The sequence below is a fragment of the Mesoplodon bidens genome, assembly GCF_964165515.1.
Source record: "Mesoplodon bidens genome assembly, chromosome: 9".
NCBI lineage: Eukaryota > Metazoa > Chordata > Mammalia > Artiodactyla > Ziphiidae > Mesoplodon > Mesoplodon bidens.
In genome coordinates, this window is record NC_138166.1 from 99704601 (window position 1) to 99722653 (window position 18053).

The 18053-nt window shown below is 45.2% G+C and overlaps 1 protein-coding gene across 7 annotated transcripts in view; it reads right to left on the reverse strand.

Moving 5' to 3' along the window:
* Positions 1-485: 485 nt before the first annotated feature.
* EZH2 (enhancer of zeste 2 polycomb repressive complex 2 subunit) overlaps positions 486-18053 on the reverse strand; it is a 63029-nt gene continuing 45461 nt past the window's right edge. For 5 of the 7 annotated variants that reach the window (XM_081244493.1, XM_081244489.1, XM_081244495.1 and 2 more), the window contains 12 exons: positions 11320-11411; positions 9666-9906; positions 8931-9100; positions 8368-8462; positions 7402-7442; positions 6867-6992; positions 5914-6092; positions 3848-3943; positions 3172-3253; positions 2207-2287; positions 1997-2081; positions 486-806 (listed from right to left, as the gene is read on the reverse strand). In XM_081244493.1, the coding sequence (XP_081100619.1) occupies positions 746-806; positions 1997-2081; positions 2207-2287; positions 3172-3253; positions 3848-3943; positions 5914-6092; positions 6867-6992; positions 7402-7442; positions 8368-8462; positions 8931-9100; positions 9666-9906; positions 11320-11411 (1349 nt within the window). In that variant the 3' untranslated portion in view covers positions 486-745. The remainder of the gene's footprint in view (positions 807-1996; positions 2082-2206; positions 2288-3171; positions 3254-3847; positions 3944-5913; positions 6093-6866; positions 6993-7401; positions 7443-8367; positions 8463-8930; positions 9101-9665; positions 9907-11319; positions 11412-18053) is intronic. The other 2 variants (XM_081244491.1, XM_081244490.1) reach the window with 1 other exon arrangement.

Consider the following 18053-nt stretch of genomic DNA (forward strand, 5'->3'; position numbering starts at 1 on the left):
AGCAGCACCCGCCTCCTTGGGACGTAAAAGGGTGTTCTCATTCCTTCTTCGAGGAGGTATGAACCTAGTCTGGCTATATCCCCGTCCTATCTCTGAAGGGCTGTATCTAGACTCGTGGAATTTAGAGCTAGATCGGTTCTCAGAAGTTGCTTCGTCCAGTTGCCTGTTGTTTCACATGGGGAACGAGGCTTAGAGGGTACGTAGCTGCAGGCCTCTCAGCAGCCAGGGACGCGCCCCACCCTGGTCTCAGATGCCAGCAGTGAGTCACTTATTAAATTGTAACGTGTATTATTGGTAGTATGTTTACATGTAGGCATATATTTGTTATATTTAGTATTAACTTGCCTAATAGGCAGTATTAGTGAAAAGCCAAGATTTCAGTAGGATGGCTACTGGAAAACCAAAGGAGTTAAATGTTTTTCCCATTAGACTCAGTCGTCTTTTTCCAGCTGGGGAAGCTGTGTGACAGATGACAACGACCAGGAGAAGTTCAAGTATTCTTTATTCAAAGTTGAAAAATGTACCACACTGCATTATTGCAAAACTTCACTGGTACAAAACACTTTGCAGCTGGTGAGAAGGCAATAAAAAGTTGATTTTTAAACTCATTACTATAAATTATTCTTACAGTACTTAGCAAATTCAGAATTTCAAACTGCATTTTCTTTTTCTAAATCGCCCACAGTACTCGAGGTTCCTGAAGCTAAGGCAGCTGTTCCAAGAGGAGGGGGGGAGGTAGCAGACGTCAAGGGATTTCCATTTCTCTTTCGATGCCCACGTACTTGAGGGCGTCAGCCTGGCTGTATCTGAAACAAACAGCAGGAAAAAGGGGTGAGTACCCTCCAGCCCGGGGTGAGAGCCAACACAACCCAGTCTGCTTAGTTGAGTGTGTTGCACTCACGTCCCCGAGGAAAAGCGCACACGCGTCCTGTTACACAGCTGCGTCATTGGGCCCGTTCCAGTTGCAAATGGACGGAACTGGTAGTACAGCCCTTCCCCAGTTCTCTCCCCAGCCAGCCCTGTGCCCCTGAAACCAACCGCCGGCGAAGGCAGGCCCGCAGCGCAGTGTTCGGGCCTAACACGGGGAAGGCAAAGTAACTGCGATGTGGCAGAGCCCTGACTTAGGCCCCTAGTCAACAAGGCCCAGGAGCAACCGGAGCTGGCCACCCCCAAGCCCCTTGAAGAAAGAACAGGACAGAGGCCAGAAGAGGCACCTGCGGCCTCCACCGCCGGCTGGAGCCTACCGCGCACCCGAAGGAAGGTCTACCAGCTGCCCCTCACTCAGAGCTGGGGGGGCTACAGCTTCGTAACCTCCCACTAAAGATCTGGGTAGATCTCACCTTCAGCTGTGCCGCAGTTTGCCATTGAAAGTGGCTACACACGGGCCCTAGATTACGACAACTCAGCACTCAAGAAACAGCTTCTGGATGGGATGTACAATCAGCCACAGGATTGGTTTAACTAGACAGTCATCTGAGTGCATTTTGTCAGTTTATCCCCCCGAGCTTGACAATATAAACTGCCAGCCGAGGGCCTCAGCTCAGCACCCTGACGGCTGGCATGCCTTTTCCCACAGAAAGGACCCCCAAAGGTAAAAATGGAGCTTTCTACATTTTTTTTGTGTGTGTGTGTGGTACGCGGGCCTCTAACTGTTGTGGCCTCTCCCGTTGCAGAGCACAGGCTCCGGACACACAGGCTCAGCAGCCATGGCCCACAGGCCCAGCCGCTCCGTGGCATATGGGATCTTCCCGGACTGGGGCACGAACCCGCATCCCCTGCATCGGCAGGCGGACTCTCAACCACTGCACCACCAGGGAAGCCCTAGCTTTCTACATTTTTAAAGCACTACTTGTATAATGGAAACTACGTTACCAAACTCCCACCACTGCCCATGACAAATAACGACCAGAAAACTCTGTCCTTCCAACAACAGAAGCCCGGAGCTGGACCAGGGAGAAAAAGCCCTTGATGACTCTAGAAATGTACTGTTACCAACCTGTAATCAAAAAACAGCTCTTCACCAGTCTGGATGGCTCTCTTAGCAAAAATCCCTATCCTGTGATCGCCGTTAACCATCATCACTGCAGAGAGAGACGCCGGGGTCAGTGAAGTCGGCCCGGGAGAGTTGCTGACCATTCACGTAACAAGTGTCAACCCCGAACCACTCAGGTCAACCTGCAGCAGCTCCACCTCCAGGGACACCTACCTTTTGCATAGCAGTTTGGATTTACTGAGTGATTTGCAAAACGAATTTTGTTACCCTTGCGGGTTGCATCCACCACAAAATCTAAAGAGAAAAAATAAGCACAATCCAGTAAACAATTTCAGCTATAGATCAATAAACAAACAAAGTTATTGTGATTCTGGAAATACAACTGGTTATACTTCTTCAGGGTTTGCCTTCAAAAGCAAATCATTCAACCAACTTCACCTAGTATGAAATGACATTTGGAAGAAAATGTTCTCTAGGTAAAAATTCATCAGTGATTCAAGAGTTGTATCAGCTATAAATACGTATTACTGACCAAAGCATGGCAAAAAAAAGAAAAATCTGACTAAATTCTTCCCTTCACATTTTAAATTATATTAGTTCTTTTCATTATTACCATTTATGGAGCACATTCATGAAAGAACCCACTCTACTTGCTTCAGCTGAGAGGCCCCCTGAGTAGCTTGGGTGTGAAGTGCACACTCCCAGCAGTGACCCGACTACACCGTAAGGTTTCCACCCAGGATCGGCATCTGCACACGCAGCACCCTTTACCCTCACAGTCCTCTGAGGACCCCCAGGGACGTTGTGGAGACGCTTCACGAGGCCGTGCTCCACACCCTTCCCAGGTCAGAGGCACTAACTGGAGGAGGGGGGCCCAGCCGACTGGTGCCTGTGGCAAGAGGGGCACGAGGAGAGCCAGGCAGTGAAGCCAAGGAGCAGCTCAGGGCCGGGGCAGCGATCACTCCCTGCACACACAGCCCCCCACGGCTGAGGGAGCCTCCACCTCCACCCCCAAGTTACACTCATCCAACCTGCCTGGCTTCCCAGCAAACAGCCCAGGCCGGGGCTCCTTCCAACACTGCAGACACTGGGGGCCCCTAACGTCGTTTCTGATACTCAAGCCACCAGAAGGGCCCGTGCAACCTGGGAACCAAATGCACTCTAATTCATCAACATACCATTGTTCAAGTTGAAGAGAAAGCTGCACATGTATTTATCATATACTTTCCCTCTTCTGTCTGCTTCATCTTGAGAAATAATCTAAAAGGAAGGACATGGGGGAGGTTGTTTTGCATCAGGTGAGCCTGGTAGGAGAACACACTCCAGCTCATCAGGGACAGTTGGGACCTTGAGGATGCTCAACAAAGAGTCACTGTGGCCAGTTTCTCTCTTTGTCAAAAACAGTGATATTTTAAGGACTCTAACTTAGAAATACTGAATACTTCCACATTTAAAGTAACTATGCTTGGAGAAAGTGATGAACAAAAGTCTTTTTACTCAGTACAAAATACAAACCAGGTGGGTTAATCGCACAATGAAGCCAGCCCCAGGGTTTTTCCTAACTTAGGTCTTTATCAACTAGGCTGTGGATCAAGCAGGACAGACTCCTCATCTTAAAGCTCTTGTTCTCCCCCTCGTCCCCAGGCGATAAAGGCTAACTGTGACAAGGACTGAAGCCGTGTAGCTTAACTTCCAAACAAACCAAACCCACAAGCCCAAGCTGAAAAGGCATTTTAAATGCACTTCTAATCAAACCCAATGGACTTGCCCAGTGAAAATCGGTGCAAGGCAAAGTGAGTACAGATGACGCCACGTGAGCATCCCTCTGTCTGTAACTGGGCGGCTCTGCCTTACCTCTCCACAGTATTCCGAGATGAATTCATTTTTCTGTACAGGATCTTTGATGAAAATCCCCCAGCCTGCCACATCAGATGGTGCCAGCAGTAAATGCTAGAGAATAATAAACACAATCATAGAATCAGAGGAGAGTGAAGCCGGACAAATCAGACCGTGGGATGACCAGGGTAATTCGACCACAGGTGGGGGAAGGGGTCGGCTCCCCCACGTTACCAAAGGGCTTGACAAACTGCAAGAAGCACGTCTTGGTTTTTGTAAATCAAGTAGAGCCTAGGTATCCTCTGTCTCTCTCAGAAATACGACATCACCTGTGCTGGTGCGGGTCCCTCCGACTGCGGTCCTCGCACGAGGCCTCCGGACGTGCTGCACCACTTGCTTCCCTGCCCGTCCTTCAGCCCTTGACTTCCTGGACTTCACTGCAACGTGCCTGTCACACAGGGACCCCTTGCCCCCCGCACCTCCCCAAGGCAGCCTCTATCGCCACCTCCTCCAGGCCCGCTCCCAGCCCCCAGGGGGCCCTCTCCTGGCTCTTCACCAGCTTTTATTCCTTCCAGGGCGCTTTTCTCTCGGGCGCGTCCTTCCACGGCCCTTCCTCACGACAGCACGAAAAGCCCCCACGAGGGGTGGCACGATCCCAGGGGCCAGCATTCTGTTCTTAGCTGATGCCAAGATGACTGACCATCGCTGTCGCTTCTACCGTTAGAGTCTGTTTGGCAATGAATCCCTGACTTTTCATCGTGGCTCGTTATTATGCTTTCATTCCAAGTATCCTCGTGGCCTTGAAAAAGACTCCCGGATCCCCCAGGTTACCGATCTATGCTTGTTCTGACTCAGCCTACGCTCCCTGTCAGGGAAGAATTAACCAAGTACCTTCCCGACCAGCTAAATACTGTTAAGCAAATGAAACCCCGTTGGTAAAAAGTATCTACACAGTTTTCTGTTTTAGGAGGTAAAAGATGTGTAGAAAGGCATGTCGCCATTAGGATTATCCACTTTCTGAACAAACTGAAGGAGGCGTTTTTATCATACAGTGGGGAAGTACGGGATTGAGGGAGAACTGGGAGTTCTCGGGGCTGAACGGGTGTCCCCGGGAAACCACACCAGCATCACTGTGACGTGAGGACCTAGAGTAAAACCGTCTGAACAGCCAAAAAAATAAAGCCACTGCCATAAACAGAAGTTCCAGTAGAGTAGGACCACAGTAGTACGATCTCAGTTACCTTACACACTAGTTCAAGACCCTAAGAGATGAGCGTGCCGCGTGCACACGGGGTGGTCACTCACAGCACAGGGTCCGGGGCCAGAACGCCTGGCTGAGTTCCTGCTCCTTTCCTGACAAGTCTCAGAACGTTGGGTTTAATGATTATTCCTAACTCAGGGAGTTAGGAAGACTCATGAGTTAATACACAAAGTGCTTAGACCAGGGCCTGCTCTATATTAAATAATAAATGTCAGCTATTATTATAAAAATGATTAATTGAAGAAATCTATCGTCGACCCTAAAAACTAAGATACTACCCTAAAAAACTAAGTTTCTTTTGGTCAACAATAAACTCCCTGGTTGCAACAAGTCAAGTGCATGCAATGCCCAGGCTTCAGTTATATAATTCCTGCCTGTGTTATTTTCAAGGTTATTATAGAAACAGGAACTAATAAGTCTGCAGAAACTACCGTGGGAAGTCCCATCTTTTACTCTGTGCAAAAAGGAACCCAGAATACTATTTGATAAGAATGGGTCTCTGTTCTGACAGGAACATCACTGATTTGCTTTAAGGAGACCAGATAAACCACTTGTTCTATTAACTAAACTTAAAAAGAAAATCAAATCGCCTATTAAACAACTGGAAAAATACCTCTTACTCAAATCTGATACCATTAACAGCTGCTTCTCAGAGTTTACTGGTTCATCCTATATCAAACTCAAGTACTCTACAGAAAAATGAACCATTTTCCTTCTGTCAGCTGTACCATTCAATAATCACTTTTTTGCCCCAGCTAAATGGTCTCAGACTATCCTGACTTTGACACTTCTTGGAAGCCCACCAACAATGATCACGCCCTACCTTCTTGGAGCCCCGCTGAATGCTACAGTTCTTGCAGGACACGTTTTTACTGTCCCAGTGGTCAGCAGCTCCACAAGTAAGACAGAGGTCGGGGTCACACTCTCGGACAGCCAGGTAGCACGGGCACTGCTTGGTGTTGCACTGGGCTTTGCAGCGGCATCCCGGAAAGCGGTTCTGACCTTCAGAGAGATGTTCTTCGTCAGACGAAAACCTTGCCTAATGGTGCAGCTCAAGTCTGGCGCTAAGGCCCTGATTAACGCACGGAGGCCTCACAACAACTGTATTATCCCATCGTACACATGAGGAAAGGGAAGTAACAGGAAAGTTAAGGCTGTCCATACTGAAGTAGGTCACTGAGTTCCTGTCTCCCCTTTTGTTTGTTAGGTGGCACGTGTACTTACAGTTCCTTGATTTATAAAACAGGTGCGAAGGAAGGATTTGGACTACATAGTATCCATGGATCTCAACCATTCCGGTAGTCAGAGTTCTAGGTACTTCCTTGGTATCCAGGCTTCAGTGCAGTTTCATTAAATCACTACAATCACTACCCTGATGCTACACATTCCTGTATTCTGAAGACTAAACCCACCTAACTCTTAACAGTTTCTGGTGTCCAAAAAGTATTTGGGGAGCTATTTCTAGAGTCCCCTTCCATTCTATGTCAACTCTACTATGATTTAAGTTAAATGATCAAGGGGGAAAAAAACAAAAGCTCCTTTAACCCACATTCGCCTAAGCCTGCCCGCATACCCGCGTCAGCCAGGAGGCTGGCTGGATACAGGCCCAGCGCCACTCCTGGGCGCCAGGCATGCTCGTGGCATAAGTGAGTTTCCCAAAGGGAGCAGCACGCAGGGGCTACCGTGTGCTTGTGCCGACTGAGGTTACAGTTTTAAATTGCTGACCAACAGCCTATTGAATTCTCATGTAATCACATCAAGACAACAAATACTTACACTCTGAACTACACTGACAAAACTTTTCACAAAAATTCTGTGCTATCACACAAGGGCACGAGCTGTCGCAAGGCTGCCGCGGGTGGTCACAGGGCTGGTAGTTGTAAACATGGTTGGAGGAGCCGTCTGCAGAGACAACGGCACCACATCAGTCCAGAGAGCGGTGAGGGGAGCACACGCCCGACAAGCACACGCTTTCCCCGTGGCCCTCCGAGTTAGCGGGTTGTCTTTCCGTGTCCGCAACATCACACACACTGTTTACAAGAGGTCCGCAGAAATTAGCCCCACCCGCCAAGAGCTCGGGATCCCCGGGGCCCTGTCACACACACCGCAGTCAGGTTCCCAGAGTCGTTCTCCTCTAACCGACTGGAAATTAATCAACAGACGGCCTCCATTTAATGCGCTTCTGTGCATTAAACTTCAGTGCACCAAAGTCGGTTATATCAGAATATCCCAAACTCTAATCCAATTACTATTTTGAGACACGAGAAGTAAACCCTGAGCTACTAATGAAGCTGAGCGGAAAGATGCCAACCCTTCTTCAGCTGTATCTTTCTGCAGTGTGCAGCCCACAACCTGCAAAACACAAAGAAAGAAAACATCATCCTCATGACCCTGGGGCGCACAGTCAGTCACATGTCAACAAACGCAACTTAAACGGGTCAGCCTGTGCCATGAATGCAGCGGGGCTCTTAATCCAAGTAACTGTGAAAGAGGAGTCACACGCCCCCCAGCTCACACCTGGCGCAGGTGTGGAGCAGCGTGGGAACAGCTTAAGGGCTGTGGCCTCAGAGAGCCAGCCCGGCCACCTGGGGCAGGTTTATTCTAGTGTGGATGATACTGACACAGCATACCTGCTCTAATTCCTGGAATCTTGCATCATTTCAACTGAGCTATATGGTTAGAAATAATCCAAGCAAAAAATGCAGAAGCATCTACTAAAGCCTAAATTAAGCTGTAGACAATTTTTGAAGCATAATTTAGATGTTCCCTTACCCAACACCCAACTATGTTTCTCCCTAAAAAGAAAAAAAGGAGCGGGGGGTGGTTACAGCAAGTAGTCCATCCAGCCCCCACGCATCCGAGTCAGCCTGACACCTTCACTGCCCCCGTCACTGGCTCACCCAGGCCGATGGCAGGGTGGGCTTGGAAAACTCAGGCTCCTAGAGTGAAAACCGGCCCGGAGCTCACAGCCTCCCAAGATCCACACACGAATGCCAAGTAAGGGTCTATGCAGCCTTCACTGCAGAAGCTACTCAGTAGTTCTTCGTAACCAAAATGTGGCATAGTAATCATAAAATTTTTATGACTCAACACACCAAATCTCCTGACTGCCACTGTGCTCTTACAGAAAAATGCCAACAAATGCCCATGGAAACAAGACCCCACAGGTCTATTTCTGAGGCCACTTAAGCCTCTTTCCTAATCGACAGAGTGGAGCCGCCACTGCCCTCATGAGCACCCTGCCCGCAGTGGCCTCCCCATCACGCGGCAGACTCACCGGTGTTTCCTCTTCTTCTTCCTGGGAGGGGTGTCAACGTCCTCGGCGGGGGCCGGCGCTATGACACTGGATTCTTTGACTCGAAACTCATACACCTGACAAGAGGCAAGGTCACAGGGCCGTGAGGACCGTCTATTTAAGCAAACCAGTCTCCTGCTCATTCCCACCAGAAGCTATTTGTCTGTCCTGTGACGCTGCTGCGATTACACTCTTATTGAGAGTCATGAGGCTAAATCTAAATTGTTCCTGGTTTTTAAAACCCGTCGCCAGAATTCCCTGGTGGTCCAGTGGTTAGGACTCTGCACTTACACTGCAAGGGACACAGGTTCGATCCCTGTTTGGGGAACTAAGATGCCACGTGCCGTGCAGCATGGCCAAAAAACAAATGAACAAATAAGATAGAACCCATTGCCACCTAACCTGAAACATCTAAAGTTGAATGAGTAATTTCCTTTCAGTTCCCTCTCAGTGAAAAAAAATTTTTCATGAATGTTCGTATGTTTGGACAGTGACCACATATTTCTCCGTTTGAAGCTGACAGTATTTTTATCAGCCACGCTTACCTGTCGACATGTTTTGGTCCCAATCAACCTGGCGATGGCACAGAAATTGTCATAGTACGTGCCGATGAGGACCCTGAACATGGAGGCCTCAGCGCCACTCCACTCCACGTTCTCGGGGGGCTCGGCGTTGGGCTTCATCTTTATTGGTGTTTGACACCGAGAATTCGCTTCTACGAAACCAAAGTTAAGCAATGGTCAAGAAATAGCAATGGGAGGAAGGAAAGGGAAAGGGAAGGAAATATCAGTAAGCTTTTCCCCCATGGAAGCCATGAGAGCGGGCTCCCTTTAACTCAGCCTTCTAAACTGAAAGCAAACGGGGTTGCCCTACTCTTATTTATGGTGTAATAATCATAGGGCTGAAAAGACAATCCATAACACATTAGTCAGTGGTTCTAATCCTCTCTCCTAACCAAAACTAGCCACAGAGCGTCGAGAATATTCAGCTGAATGATGAGAATTTCATCATGCCCTTGTGAAAGCTGGAAAAAGGAAAGTGACCCAAAGAGTGAAAATAAACTGGATCGTCAACTTGCAAGTAACCCAGACAGATCAACACCACAGGCGAGGGCTGGGTGTGGGCCCGAAGAGAGCAGGAAGAGTCACAGCCACACAGCTCTGCCCCTGGGTTTCTCACCGCGTCTGTAACTAACCAACTGAGGGAAGTAACACAACCCGAACCTTGACAGCATGAACCCTGCAACCGGCAGGAAGAGCCCGTTACCAGGCGCGTCTCACCCGAGGAGCTGGAGGTCTCGTCCTTCTTCTCCTCCTCCTCCTTGTCGTTGCCCTCCCCTCCGGTCTCGGTCCCCGCCTCCCTGTCACTGTCCGTGTCCTTCGACTCGAGCACGTTGGTGGTGGGGGTGCCGGGCCTGCTGCTGTTGTTGGGGAGCCGCCCTCTCCTGCGGCCGCCTGGGCGCTTCGGGGGCGTCTTTATCCGCTCGGCAGTGAGGGCGGCAGCAAACTCCTTCGCGCCCTCCTACGAAGGGGGAAAAGTGCAGACATCAGGGTAAAGTTCTGCAGCTCATTTTGGCGGAGGAGGAAAAAAAAGGATGGCGTTGGCACGTTAGTCAAATGTATCACCCTATCCGGCTTTCACAAACAGTTGCACATCTACATACAACTGTTTTCTATCTGCTTTTGAGGGTTTGAAGATTTGCGAAAGATAAATATGGCTTCCGTACAGTGCCAGAGCAGCATAAAATCAGGCAAGACGGCTCTATATTAACTGATTATGAGTTAAAATACAAATATACTTTAGGTAACAGTCCAGTTAAAAGTGAATTTTAAGAGGAATCACACATCTAATGTGCATCTAAAGTCACACCTTCCTATTTCAGGGTTTCTTAAGCCAACACGTCCCTTTCTAAGGTAATATTTAAAGTATACAAGAAAAAAACAAAACATGTACACATACTCCGTTCTGTCACTTTCCACCTTACAAGTAAAACATCCCATTTTTTTTTTCCCCTGTGAGGGATGCACAGCCCCAGGAAGACATTAAAGGAACTCGACGAACAAGGCGGTGAGGGTTATATTCTGCATTACCAGGTGTAACAATCCAGTCTCGGAAAGTATACAACAACGGGAAGGGCGTGGATTATAGAGATACCACAGACACATTTTAGATGAGCCAAATAAAATTCTGCCTTGTAAGGAATATTATAAAACAGTGCTCAAGAATTCCATTTTTAGTGGCAATAGAAGGGAGAAGTCTGAGAGCAGCCAACAGTTTTATACTTCATTCTACAAAAACCAAATTGCTTAAAAATAGGATACCTTCTGCAGGTGCCATTCAATGAATCTTCTGTCCAAAATCCAACAGGCAATATATACCCATTTAGTTCCTAGGTAGGAGTGGCTTGGTTCAAAGAGGGGAAATGGTAAAAATAAGATAGTACCCGTAAAAAACAACTTTTCTACCTCATATTTTCCTAAACCCTTACCTTTTCTCCATCATTAAAAAAAAAAAAAAACATACAAAACCTCTCCAGGACCTATATATAATATAGCTCAACTACAGTGGGTCTACAACTCAAAGAAGGGCTATGGCTCTGGGCAAGGCTCAGAAACTACTGCACTTCTGGGGTTTAAAAGGGTCCTCTGTGCTTCCCATTCTCATAAGCTCTGTGGAGGTACAGGAGGCCTGGATCCTAAAGACCTCCATACGCTGCTGAAAAGACTAACAGAGATAAAGAATAACACGAGATAACGAAAGACTAGAATGTGCAGTACGTAAGCACTACCAAGAAATGTGACTGAGAAACCTCTGCTATCATATGGCCAATGAAAGTATGGGAACAGTGAGGTTACCTCTGACTTTACAGACCTCACCGAAGTTCAAAATTAAGACTTCTCCAATTCCCTCTGGAGCCCCGCTGCGCACGCTTACCAAGTGTTGGTAACACTGGGGGCCGCAAGGCTTGTTGTCCAGAGCCGTCTCCGTGTTCTTCCGCTTGTAAGTGTTGGGTGTCGCATGAAAAGCTGAGAAATAAACATAAAATATCCAAACACAACTAACATTACTTTTACACATAAACATAACATTACTTTTTCATGTCTCCAGTTCCAAAGGAGAAAGTCAATTACTACATTACATTTTGCTAATAATGTTTACATTACAGAACTTTCCTTCAAGCTCTTATTGATTTTCCACAATGTATTCTCCTCAGGTCTCCCCCAGAACACCTGAGCTCTAATTATAAACATTTATTTGAGTCTTTAATGTCTCCATAGAAACAACTGATGTATCCTTCTACATAGAAATCAGACTTCCTCTTTTTACAAAAGAATTCTGACATCTACAATTTATCGATTTCCAAAGAAAGGTCAGCAATCAGCTTGTCAAATGGGGGAGAAGAATGGGACACCAATTGTTAAAAACCAGTTTTAAAAGATAATGAGGACAGCCTCGGAATACTACAAGTCAATTTCTTTGAATCACACACAATTCAAGAACCCAGGGGGAGCCTGCACAGTCAGCACCCTTTCTGCAGGAAAATACAATGGTCAGATAAAACAGGTTTTAGAAAGATAAAAGTGTTTGAAACTTAAGATTCCCAAATAATATAACAGAAAAATTCAAACTCCAGCACACTGGTATACTAACAAAGTATGAAAGCACAGCAGTGCGAACTTCAGACAACTTGGGGAAGCTTGCTTACAGTGTATAAAGGCAAATACTAGAAATGCCCTATTCAGAATTACACAAGATGAAAATTAATCTGGATAAAAACAAGTGACAGATTCATGAAATAAATCATTTTTAAAATATTTGTAAAAAGCCATACTTCGGTCTTCCCTGGTGGCGCAGTGGTTGAGAGTCCGCCTGCCGATGCAGGGGACATGGGTTCGTGCCCTGGTCTGGGAAGATCCCACATGCCGCGGAGCGGCTGGGCCCGTGAGCCATGGCCACTGAGCCTGTGCGTCCGGAGCCTGTGCTCCACAATGGGAGAGGCCACAACAGTGAGAGGCCCGCGTACCGCAAAAAAAACAAAACAAAAAAAAAACCCCATACTTCTATCCATAGAACTTAAATGGGAAATGAAGACAGTGATGAGGGAAGGAAGAAAAAGTTATGTTTTTAAAATAGAAATTCAAGGCTCAGATTCTGTTTCAAGTATGTGAGTTGGTTTTTCCCAGAACAACAGCCTGATACCATATGACTTATTTAGCACTGAATTACATTTTGCACAGGTGAAGAGCCCTAAAATACAAAGAGTGAGCACTAGAAGATTAAGGTCACATAAGCAGAAGGAATTACATCCATCCAAAAACAAAATCGTCATGAGCCAGAGGCACATCCTGACTGACACGTTTTAGGTGAAACTTGTTTTTAGTTTGGATGTCTCCTCTAGTACGTACTATAGTTAGAGATTGATATTTTTGCCCCAGTTCACTGAAGAAGACACACATGTATCTGTACACACACACATACACAAATGAGGACAGCAGCCTCTGCTGGTCGTGAGACAGAAGAAGCCTCTAAGTCAGGACTAGGTAACAGTATCAGCATCATAAGCCACAATTATACAGTCTCCAAGGTAAGAACAAATTCAGGCCATAAAGGAAAAATTAGCATGCTAATAATAAAAGTACTTAAAATTTTAAAGTACCATTCTTCATCTCACATTGCATTTAGCTAAAGAGAGAGAACTATTCTTACAACTAGATTTCCTTCAGCAGAATTTCCAACTTCAATTCTTTAGGAAAACTAAGTATATAAAGAATTCCCTCTTCTAGAAATGTCTTGACTATTTTTTTTAACATCTTTATTGGAGTATAAATGCTTTACAATGGTGTGTCAGTTTCTGCTTTATAACAAAGTGAATCAGTTATACATATGTCCCCATATCTCTTCCCTCTTGCGTCTCCCTCCCTCCCACCCCTCTAGGTGGTCACAAAGCACCAAGCTGATCTCCCTGTGCTATGCGGCAGCTTCCCACTAGCTATCTATTTTGTATTTGGTAGTGTATAATGTCCATGCCACTCTCTCACTTTGTCCCAGCCTTCCCTTCCCCTTCCCCATGTCCTCAAGTCCATTCTCTAGTAGGTCTGTGTCTTTATTCCTGTCTTGCCCCTAGGTTCTTCATGACTTTATTTTTTTTCTTAGATTCCATATATATGTGTTAGCATATGGTATTTGTTTTTCTCTTTCTTACTTCACTCTGTATGACAGACTCTAGGTCCATCCACCTCACTACAAATAACTCAATTTCATTTCTTTTTATGGCTGAGTAATATTCCATTGTATATATGTGCCACATCTTCTTTATCCATTCATCTGTCGATGGACACGTAGGTTGCTTCCATGTCCTGGCTATTGTAAATAGAGCTGCAATGAACACTGTGGTACATGACTCTTTTTGAATTATGGTTTTCTCAGGGTATATGCCCAGTTGTGGGATTGCTGGGTCGTATGGTAGTTCTATTTTTAGTTTTTTAAGGCACCTCCATACTGTTCTCCATAGTGGCTGTATCAATTTACATTCCCACCAACAGTGCAAAAGCGTTCCCTTTTCTCCACACCCTCTCCAGCATTTATTGTTTCTAGATTTTCTGATGATGGCCATTCTGACTGGTGTGAGATGATATCTCATTGTAGTTTTGATTTGCATTTCTCTAATGATTAATGATGCTGAGCATTCTTTCATGTGTCTGTTGGTAATCTGTATATCTTCTTTGGAGAAATGTCTATTTAGGTCTTCTGCCCATTTTGGGTTGGGTTGTTTGTTTTTTTGTTATTGGGCTGCATGAGCTGCTTGTAAATTTTGGAGATTAATTCTTTGTCAGTTGCTTCATTTGCAAATATTTTCTCCCATTCTGAGGGTTGTCTTTTGGTCTTGTTTATGGTTTCCTTTGCTGTGCAAAAGCTTTGAAGTTTCATTAGGTCCCATTTGTTTATTTTGTTTTTATTTCCATTTCTCTAGGAGGTGGGTCAAAAAGGATCTTGCTGTGATTTATGTCATAGAATGTTCTGCCTATGTTTTCCTCTAAGAGTCTTGACTATTTTAGACTTCCAGAATACTGAAAATAATCTTTTCAAAGAGACATTTTAAAATACTAGTATTTGAAATACATTATTAAAATATATTTCAAACGAAGTATAATATGGGCGGGTTGGAGAGAAGATTATATAAAATTCCCTGATCAGGAAAATTATCAGATGGAAAATTAAAGCAAGATACTTAAAAGTTTCACAAAAAGAAAAGAACATGGATATTAAGGGCTTTTTTTTTTCTTTAATTTCAAAAGCAACTTAAAGAATTTTGGTGCAATATCTTATCTAAAGGTTTTCAAGCAAAGGTAAAAGACTTATAAATTATAATATACAATTCTAGCTATGCTCTAGGCCTGTATTGGAGATTAAAGTCCCTCTAATAGAAAAGATCCATGATCAGATACCAAGCTTCTGGCCCAGATGAACTGCCAATCCCCTGCCATCAGAATATCTTCCGGGACTTCCTTGGTGGCACAGTGGTTAAGAATCCGCCTGCCAATGCAGGAGACACGGGTTTGAGCCCTGTTCTGGGAAGATCCCACATGCTGGGGAGCAACTAAGCCCACGCCCCACAACTACTGAGCCTATGCTCTGGAGCCCGCGAGCCACAACTACTGAAGCCCACGTGTCTAGAGCCCGTGCTTCACAACAAGAGAAACCACAGCAATGAGAAGCCCGCACACCACAAGGAAGAGGAGCCCCCACTCGCCGCAACTAGAGAAAGCCTGCGTGCAGCAACGAAGACCAAACGCAGCCAAAAATAAATAAGTCTGTTTTTTAAAAAAAAGAACATCTTCTTTAGAGATAAAAATGGCAGACACCCCTAACATCTAAATGACAAGTGAGGCCCAACATCAGTGAGGCTGCCAGCACAGAAATAATAAAAACAGTTAACATCCAAAAAAGGCCTCTTTCACAATGAAGTTTTAAAAAGTCTCCCTTAAACAATGAGTTAAAGGAAATACAAAACATTCCCTCAAATTCCTTTAAAAAAAATAGTAATAATACCAAATATCGGAACCTAAAAGTTGAAACAGTGCTCTAGAGACAACTCACTGTGTTAAATACATACATCCAAAAAAAGAGGAAAGAATGAAAATGACACAAACATCAGATTCACAAACAGAAAAAACTAATACAGTAGCTGATTCTCTGAGGGAAAAATATACAAAACAGATTTTCTAAATAAAATATATAAACCACTTCTTAATCTCATCAAGAAAAAAAGAATGAAACACAGAAGAACAATCAAAGAAATAAAAGAAATTAAAAGAATTATTAGAACATGCAGATCAAATTATACAAATAAACTTCAAAATCGGAATGAAACGGGTAATTTCCCAAAACTGATCCAGGAGCAGTAGGAAATGTATCTCCTAGCACCACTATTACTTAACATGCACTGAAGATACAGTTAGACAGGAGAAAGTAAAGTTACAAAGATTGGAAAGAAAACAAAACCATTCATAACTATAGATAATTACAGCTGGAAAACTCAAAAGAATCTATGCAGAAACTATCACAAACAAGGAAAGCACAGTAAAGTAGCAGGGTGTGAAATATACATGATACAAGGGGAAAAGCCCAACACATTTAATGCCTAGAAATCATCTTACCAAAGAATGTAAATACAAGAAATACAGGAAGAAAATCAGAAAGCTTATTTTAAAGGACAAAAGGAGACTTACCACATAGTTAGACATACCCTTATTTTAAATTGTCAATTTCCCCTTAGATAATTTATAAATTTAATGAGATTCCAATAAACATACCACCTAGACTTTTTTTTTTGCGGTACGCAGGCCTCTCTTCACTGTTGTGGCCTCTCCCGTTGCGGAGCACAGGCTCCGGACGCGCAGGCTCAATGGCCATGGCTCACGGGCCTAGCCGCTCTGCGGCACGTGGGATCTTCCCAGACTGGGGCACAAACCCACGTCCCCTGCATCAGGAGGCAGACTCTCAACCACTGTGCCACCAGGGAAGCCCCTAGACTTTTTTTTTTTTTTTTTTTTTTTTTTAATTAGACAAACTGGTTCTAAAATGTATATAGAAAAACAAGAATGGCCAGGAGATCTCTGAATAAAGCCCCCTGGACAGACAGACTCAAGGAACGGAACCCAAAGACCAGAAACAGACCCCAGTACCTGTGGTGACAGGGATGAAGGCAGCAGCTCAGGGCAGCCCCAGAGGTACTTGTCAATAGATGGCGTGGAAGGAAGGAGATATATGGGAACATATGTATAACTGATTCACTTTGTTTTAAAGCAGAAACTAACACACCATTGTAAAGCAGCTATACTCCAATAAAGATGTTAAGGGGCTTCCCTGGTGGCGCAGTGGTTGTGAGTCCGCCTGCCGATGCAGGGGACACGGGTTCGTGCCCCGGTCCAGGAAGATCCCACATGCCCCGGAGCGGCTGGGCCCGTGAGCCATGGCCGCTGAGCCTGCGCATCCGGAGCCTGTGCTCCGCAGCGGGAGAGGCCACAACAGTGAGAGGCCCGCGTACCGCAAAAAAAAAAAAAAAAAAATGGTGTGGAAACAGTAGCCCTGGAGATGCAGAGGACGAGTTGGATCCAAAATTCTAACAGAATAAATTCCAAACGGATCAAAGAGTTAGATGTTATTCCCCAAAAAAGAAAATAGCACCAAAAGCCTAAAACGTACTAGAAAAAAAGTGAGACGCCCTTTAAAACCTTGTAGTAGTAGGGAAAGCCAACTGATAAATTCAACTACCTTAAAGTTGTTTTTTTTTTTAACTTTGCTATGGGATTTTTACCAAACAACAAACTGGAAAAAAAAGAACACTGCAACTCATCTCAAAAAAACTAATTTCCTGACTATATAAAGAGCTTCAAGATATGAAAAAGACCAACGAAGCCAAAAGGATAAAAATAGTTCAGAGAGGGCTCCCCTGGTGGCGCAGTGGTTGAGAGTCCGCCTGCTGATGCAGGGGACACGGGTTCGTGCCCCATTCCGGGAGGATCCCACGTGCCGCAGAGCGGCTGGGCCCGTGGGCCATGGCCGCTGAGCCTGTGCGTCCGGAGCCTGTGCTCCACAACGGGAGAGGCCACAACAGTGAGAGGCCCGCGTACCGCAAAAATAGTTCAGAGAAAATACAAATCTCTTAATCATACAGAAGAAAAAAATGCAAATTATATTATGCTAAAAAACATTTTACTAATTCAATCAAAATCAAAGTTTGTTTTTTAACACACTCTATTGGCTGGGCTCTGGGAAACAGGCACTCTTACTTTGCTGGTAGCTCTTTAAATTGGCAGATCCCCTATGGCAGGTAGTTTGGCACTCTCTACACAGAGTGGCCCAGGTTAACCTGCACTTGTGGGAAAAGACGTACAGGTCCACCACGCAAGGTTACTCACTGTGGCGCCATTACCATAAATGTTGACCTTTGGGGGACGGGCTCAGTAAGTTATAGGGCCTCCTACAGCAGAAGACTATGCAGCTGTCCAGACAGGAATAATATCTACAATATTAAGTCCAACAGGGAAAAAGCCTGGAGAGTATGGCACCATTTGAATAGGGTGGTTGGGAAAAGAGAGGAATGTATTTGTATTTGCCAGAAGAAACTACAGAAAGACACAGAAGAACTAACAGCAGAAGTGGTT